The sequence below is a fragment of the Bubalus kerabau genome, chromosome X (genome assembly GCF_029407905.1).
Source record: "Bubalus kerabau isolate K-KA32 ecotype Philippines breed swamp buffalo chromosome X, PCC_UOA_SB_1v2, whole genome shotgun sequence".
Lineage (NCBI taxonomy): Eukaryota > Metazoa > Chordata > Mammalia > Artiodactyla > Bovidae > Bubalus > Bubalus kerabau.
Window position 1 is genome coordinate 105,631,607 of NC_073647.1, and position 8,076 is coordinate 105,639,682.

An 8,076-nucleotide genomic window follows, 5' to 3' on the forward strand; every position below is an offset into this window, starting at 1 on the left:
TGAGGAGAAGGGGACAACAGAGGATGAGATGGCTGGATGGCATCACCGACTCGATGGACATGAGTTTGAGTGGACTCCAGGAATTGGTGATGGACAGGGAGGCCTGGCGTGCTGCGATTCATGGGGTTGCAAAGAGTCGGACACGACTGAGCGACTGAACTGAACTCAACTGAACTGAAACAATTTTTCTTGCTATACTCTCTGAATTTAAGATGGCCCTTCATCAACCAGTGGAAGCCTCTTCTAGTTGAATTCTGAGTGGTTTTGAGACTATGCTAGTGGTCCTTCATGGGTTTTTTTATTATCTGGTAAGACAAAATGTACCAGACCAATTTTATATATTTCTGCCAAACCAGAAATATTGTTTCTCAATGATAAAGTTCAGTTCAGTCGCTCAGTCGTGTCCGACTCTTTGCGACCCCATGAATCGCAGCACGCCAGGCCTCCCTGTCCATCACCAACTCCCGGAGTTCACTCAGACTCACGTCCATCGAGTCAGTGATGCCATCCAGCCATCTCATCCTCTGTCGTCCCCTTCTCCTCCTGCCCCCAATCCCTCCCACCATCACAGTCTTTTCCAATTAGTCATCTCTTCGCATGAGGTGATAAAAGGGTATTATAAAATTAGAAAATAAAATACTTATTTACTTGATTTACCCCACCTACACATGTATAGGGCTTCCCTGGTGGCTCAGAGGTTAAAGCGTCTGCCTGGAATGCAGGAGACCGGGGTTTGATCCCTGGGTCGGGAAGATCCCCTGGAGAAGGCAATGGCAACCCACTCCAGTACTCTTGCCTGGAGAATCCCATGGATGGAGGAGCCAGTAGGCTACAGTCCATGGGGTCCCAAAGAGTCGGACACGACTGAGCGACTTCACTTTCACTTTCACACATGTATTAATAGAATTCTTAGTATTGCCATCATCAATATGATTAGAGAAAACAGATTTTTTTTTCCATAAGCTCTTCACATTCTCTGCCAGTACATTATGGTTGAACTACATTTATCTGATAATAACTCACTTTTGTTGAGTGTTTCCTGGGTGCAGGTTGTATTTCAATTACTTTCTATGAATTTTCTTATTTCATTTTCCCTATCATTCTGTGAATAAGATAATCTGATCAATATATTTTACAGAGAAGAAATGAATGTTTAGAGAAGCTGAGTGAATTATCCAAGATCATATAACTAGTAAGTAGTGGGCTTTGTGTTCCAGCACAGACAGTACAATTCTAAGGCCATACTGGCTTGTAACATCTATTATATACTAAAAAAGGAATCAGGAGATTAGGTACATTTAAATCACAAAATGATAAAAGATGGAAACATCTTAGATTATCTGGAGAGAATAAAAATATTGGTAAATTTTTGAGAGAAAGGATAATACAGTGAAGTTCTTTTATGAGAACATGTTTTCTTCCTGAAGTAGGAGATAACCCTGTGGAGATTGTTAAGGCAGAATGAAATAAGAAAAATGAGGAATGGGAGAAAATTTAGGATAGACTTTTGGGGGGAGGTGGCTGATTTGAGAATGTAAAATTATTTTCTGAAGAATTCCATTTAAACAAAAGTAGTTTATACTGGAAAACATAATATGCTCAGGCTTTGAGATTCCTCTCTTTCTGCAGTGTACATCTAACCTCATTAAGCAGCCTAGAGCACAAAAAGAGTTTTAAGTTTCACCCAGGTTTTATGAATAGTAGTGCCAAATGGACTGGAAGGAGAAGAGGAATATATCAAGGGACTAGTGAGCACAGGGTTAAGAACACTGTATTGGATGCCTTATATTGGTTCTCTCAGCATTGGTTCTTCCAGCTCCATTCATAAATATCCCTCTCTATACTGAAGAGTGGAGAAGGCAACGGCACCCCACTCCAGTACTCTTGCCTGGAAAATCCCATGGATGGAGAAGCCTGGTAAGCTGCAGTCCATGGGGTTGCTAAGAGTCGGACACGACTGAGAGACTTCACTTTCACTTTTCACTTTTATGCATTGGAGAAGGAAATGGCAACCCACTCCAGTGTCCTTGCCTGGAGAATGCCAGGGACGGGGGAGCCTGGTGGGCTGCCATCTATGGGGTCGTCGCACAGAGTCGGACACGACTGAAGCGACTTAGCAGCGGTAGCAGCAGCACACTGAAGCGACTAGGCAGCAGTTTAATTCTCCATTTCCTAGAGTTTTTAACTTAGTAGGATTCCAAATGCATTTTACCTTCTGTCATTCTGATGTACACTGATCAGATTTATTTTAGAAGCATTTTAAGTGTAGAGAGATGTAAGACGCGCATGCTGGAGTTGTGAATGTAGCTGGGGGGCTAACAATTCTGGTGGAATTTCCTGCTTCCAAGAAAACAATTAAGAGCTAACAATTCTGGTGGAATTTCCTGCTTCTAGGAAAGCAATTAAGACACCCTATGCCTAAAGCCAACAGATGTACTGGAAACATCCTGATTCCCCACTCAACTGTGGCAGCTGCCCTTGGGGACCAACTTTGCTGAATGAGTATAATAATCATTCTGAGAGGCCATGAATAGACCTGTATCTCCAGGCCCTTGAAAGACAGTATTTATATGCTCCTAACTCCTGAAATTAATCCCTGTGCTAATTAACATAGAATGCTTTCTGCTAACAGCAACCAGACATTGACTAGCACAAGTACCAAAAGACTGGGGTTCAAGGCCTGCCATTTTAAACTATTTTCTTTGCTTGATATCCTTAACCACTCTGTGCCTCATTTTCCTTATATGATGAGTGGAGATGAACCCACATCCACACATACACCCTGAGGTGCTAGAGGCAAACGTCATGGTGACTGTAAAGAGCCACAGGGGCTGGAATTGTAAGACACTTCAGTAACATCATCATTACTAAACACCAATATGGTAAATTGTGGGACATCATGGATGAAATGCCTGATAGCCAAACGTGTGTAAACAGGAAGAAAATAGCCTAGTTTTGAGGTTAAATGGGGGGGAATATATCTCCATTCTAAGGCAATCCTTAATGACTACAATGTCAACACCATACTCTATCCAATGTTTCCGGTCCTAGGTGAGAATGTAATCACAAAAGAGGTTAAACTATCAAGCAGTTGTTTTCATACAAATTCACACAGACTTAATACGGGAAATATGAAGAACTATGAAAACAGATAATTAGTCACTAAGAATTGTTCACTTTCCACCAGTGTACACGAGTACCACAGTAAAATTTAGTGAAACAGAAATAAAATGATAACTATGTGACATGATGGGGATGTTACCTAATGCTAGAGTGGTATTCATATTGTAATATATAATGTAAAATCAACACACCATCCAACTTAAAAGTATGGAATATTATATGTCAATTATCTCAATAAAAAATAAAATTTAGTGAAGCACGTTCAGCTAGAACTGAACTGCCTGATAGCTGAGTGCTGAGGTAGCCTAACCAGAAAGTGGGATTATTTGGGGGATAAAAAGTGGAAAAATATCTGTACATTAACATGATGGCCAACCATTTCTGCCTAAGTCCCAGCATTTCCTATGTAAAGATTACTGTGATCTCTCAGAGTAATGAGATAAATTCAAAGGATTGTCTAATCCTCTACATTTTATTCAGCACTTCTCAGGTAGCAGCCTGTACTCAAGCAACCATGGGTAAAAATAATTTACACATCCTAGACTCTGTATGCTTCATGATGTCTTGGTGGTCTTTTGTGAAGCTCATTTCACAAGGACACAGGAAAGCTAGCTCTTTTGCCCCAGGTTAGAAATCAGAAAACTAAACTTTGGAGAAAAAGAGATTAGTTCCCAAAGGGTCTTTGATGTGTTCGAGGCCAAAATATTCTGTCCTCAAAGTGCACAGCCATGATTGGAGAAACCATTGAAGGGAGGAAGCTGAATAAAGAAGCCGTTGGAGATTAACTGATAAACGACTTTCACAGGGGTGCTGGTACAATGATATGGAGGAGAGAAGTATGTCAGGGAAAGGGGAAATGTGAGCCATGCAAGGTTCCAGAAACTAGAGCAATAGCAGATGATGGCACAGAGAAAACAGTGTGAGCAAGAATTAATGGTCATGTGGGGAAAGGACTTTTGTAAGACTAAAAGGTAATCAAGTTCATGAGCCTAGTTGAGTCACTTGTCCCCCAAGTAAGGTATTAAATTCCAATGAAGGAGAGGGAGTCTTCATTCTTCAGTCTCCAAACGTAGTATGCATCACACCCAAGACAGCCAAGGGGATAATGCCAGTTTCAAACATCTGGTGGAGGGATGAGCACAGTAATATAATGTTGTAATAAAACAGTCAAGCATGATGTCAATACACTTCACTCAGTTCTTTGATGTACTGCAACCCATGCTAACTGAGCACTTGCGTTGCACTTGCCCATGTGTGGGCAGATTCATACTATGAGTCTGCATCATGTAGGGCCAAGTTGAGTGCCAATAAGACTAACAACTAAAGTGGATTAAAACACATCAGCTGTGATTAAATATGGGGTTCATAGTGGCTCTAAAGGAACAAAGACCTCATGGTCACTATGATTAAATGCTAGGAAATAGATTCATTATTTGGAAATTGGGTAAGCAGAGGTGAATAATGAAACCGTTATCCTGTGTGTGGCACATGAACTATAACATTGGTTACCAAACAGTGGATGAGGGAAGTGTCTCATCAGAGAAGAATTTCATCTAATAAATGAAGAAGCGTAGATAGAATGAAAATACCTCCATTTTCAACCTCAAATGACACAAGCACTGTAGGCAATGAGCACCAGTATCTGCTTGCTCTACAAAAATAGGGACAACCATACAGTATTCCCCTCCCAGTGGATGAATGCCACACTGCCTCTGAGCCATTCTTGCCAAATTAGAAGACTGAACCAGAAGACAAGATCTAAACTCCAATTTTCAGGAAAAGCTGGGGACAGAGGAGTGTATTAAATGATGCCAATGAGATGAAATCAGCAAAATGCTGCATGTGGATGACCCTGTAGAGCAAAGGATTCATTTCTCATGAGAAACAGAGAGCAAGAGAGGGGGAATTTTACAGAGAATTAGCAGGCATATTGAAAAACTGCAGTGCCTGAGACTAAATGGGATCCAGAATTGGTGAAAACATTAACATTTATGAGAGAGTAAAGAAGACACGGGTTCAATCCCTAGGTCAGAAAGATCCTCTGGAAGAGGAAATGGCAACCCACTCCAATATTCTTGCCTGGAGAATCCCATGGACAAAGCCTGGCAGAATGCAGTCCATGGGGTCACAAACAGTCAGACATGACTGAGCAGGCACACACACCACCACACAAGGGAAACTTTGGGCTTCCCATGTGGCTCAGTGGGGAAGGAATCCACCCGCAATCAGAAGATCTCCTGGAGAAGGGCATGACAACCCACTCCAATATTATTCCATGGAGAATCCCATGGACAGGAACCTGGCAAGCTACAGTCCATAGGTTCGGAACGAGTCAACACAACTGAGTACAGCACACAAGGGAAACTTTACCGTGAATACTGAAGATACTAAGTGGCCATTAACTCTTGTCTAGGCATGATAACACGCTTCTCTGATGGCTCAGACTGTAAAGAATCCACCTGTGATGAAGGAGACCAATGTTCGTTCCCAGGTTGGGAAGATCTGCTGGAGAAAGGAGTGGTTACCTATTCCAGTATTCTCCCCTGGAGAATCCCATGGACAGAGGAGCCTGGTGGGCCACAGTCCATGGGGTCACAAAAATTAGACCATGACTGAGTGACTAACACTTTAACACTTGAGGCATGATAATGGCATGCATTTTGTCACTAAAGTAGTCTTTTTAAGTTGTCTTTATCTTTAAGAGCTATATTATGAAATATCTGTGGATTAACTGATAAAATGTTTAAGATTTGTCTGAAGAAAACCTAGAGGGGTGGGGAAATTAATAGGTTTACATGAAATAAAATTGACCAAGAATTACACTTGTATACTAATGCATATATATAGAATTTAGAAAGATGGTAACAATAACCCTGTATACGAGACAGCAAAAGAGACACTGATGTATAGAACAGTCTTTTGGACTCTGTGGGAGAGGGAGAGGGTAGGATGATTTGGGAGAATGGCATTGAAACATGTATAATATCATATATGAAACGAGTCGCCAGTCCAGGTTTGACGCACGATACTGGATGCTTGGGGCTGGTGCACTGGGACGACCCAGAGGGATGGTATGGGGAGGGAGGAGGGTTCAGGATGGGGAACATGTGTATACCTGTGGTGGATTCATGTTGATACATGGCAAAACCAATACAATATTATAAAGTTAAAAAATAAAGTAAATCCAGATTTGCAAGAAGTAAAGCCCAGTATTAGAGCAAGAAAGATTCAAGAAGAGAAAATGAGAAAGCAAATGCAGAAAGAGGAGTACTGGTGAAGAAGAGAAGAGGAAGAACACTGGAGAATGGAAATGAGACGTTACGAAGAGGACATGTACTGGAGAAGAATGGAGGAAGAACAGTATCATTGGGATGATCGCCACTGAATGCCTGATGGAGGCTATCCTCATGGTCCTCCGGGCCCACTAGGCCTTCTGGGAGTCCAACCAGGCATGCCTCCTCAGCCACAGGGTCCTGCACCCTTACGTCGTCCTGACTCATCTGATGACCATTACATAATGACAAAGCATGCTACCATTTATCCAACTGAAAAGGAATTACAGGCAGTTCAGAAAATTGTTTCTATCACTGAACGTGCTTTAAAACTTGTTTCAGACAGCTTATCTGAACACGAGAAGAGCAAGAGCAAAGAGGGAGATGATAAGAAAGAGGGAGGTAAAGACAGAGCTTTAAAGGGAGTTTTGCGAGTGGGAGTATTGGTGAAAGGATTATTTCTCCGAGGAGATAGAAATGTCAACCTTGTTTTGCTGTGCTCAGAGAAACCTTCAAAGACATTATTAAGCCGTACTGCAGAAAACCTACCCAAGCAGCTTGCTGTTATAAGTCCTGAGAAGTATGACATAAAATGTGCTGTTTCTGAAGCGGCAATAATTTTGAACTCATGTGTGGAACCCAAAATGCAAGTCACTATCACCCTGACATCTCCAATTATTCGAGAAGAGAACATGAGGGAAGGAGATGTAACCTCAGGTATGGGGAAAGACCCACCGGACATCTTGGACAGGCAAAAATGCCTTGACGCTCTGGCTGCTCTAGGCCACGCTAAGTGGTTCCAGGCTAGAGCTAATGGTCTACAGTCCTGTGTGATTATCACACGTATTCTCCGGGACCTCTGTCAACGAGTTCCAACTTGGTCTGATTTTCCAAGCTGGGCGATGGCGTTACTAGTACAGAAAGCAAGCAGTAGTGCTTCTAGTCCTCAAAGCCCTGGAGATGCTCTGAGAAGAGTGCATTTTGAGTGCATTTCTTCAGGGATTATTCTTAAAGGTAGTCCTGGACTTCTGGATCCTTATGAGAAGGATCCCTTTGATGCCTTGGCGACAATGACTGACCAACAGCGTGAAGACATCACATCCAGTGCACAGTTTGCATTGAGACTCCTTGCATTCCGCCAGATACACAAAGTTCTAGGCATGGATCCACTACCACAGATGAACCAGCATTTTAACATCCACAACAACAGAAAACGAAGAAGGGATAGTGATGGAGTTGATGGATTTGAAGCTGAGGGGAAAAAAGAAAAAAAGATTATGATAACTTTTAAAAAGTTTCTGTAAATCTACAGTGTTAAAAAACAACAGGTGCCCATTCGTTGGCTGTTTTTCATTCATAATGATGTCTACTTTGAAAAAATTATTGAGAATTTAAAGAATTTCATGGAAGAACCAAGTTTTTCTATGATACTAAAATCTTAATGTACAGTGTTAGGTATTATATGAATGGAAAGACACCCCCCCCCTGCAAAATTGTGCTCCAGCTTGGGGAATTACAATGGTTCTGATTTTTTCCCCGTTATTTTGGTTTTTATTTACTGCTTGCCCTAGCTCCCCCTATATTTGTGTCTTTTATTAACTAGTCCTATTAAATCTTTACTGTATTTAAAAAAAATTACACTTGAAGTTGGGTAGACTTACATGGGAGTACATTATAATAG

The 8,076-nt window shown here is 41.6% G+C and overlaps 1 protein-coding gene across 1 annotated transcript; it reads left to right on the top strand.

Annotated features, from left to right (window-relative positions):
* Positions 1-6,333: 6,333 nt before the first annotated feature.
* On the top strand, positions 6,334-7,875 carry LOC129638837 (zinc finger RNA-binding protein-like). The gene is given in 1 exon segment (XM_055563542.1): positions 6,334-7,875. A coding segment is annotated over 1 exon segment (1,272 nt). The 5' UTR covers positions 6,334-6,427; the 3' UTR covers positions 7,700-7,875.
* The last annotated feature ends 201 nt before the right edge of the window (positions 7,876-8,076 follow it).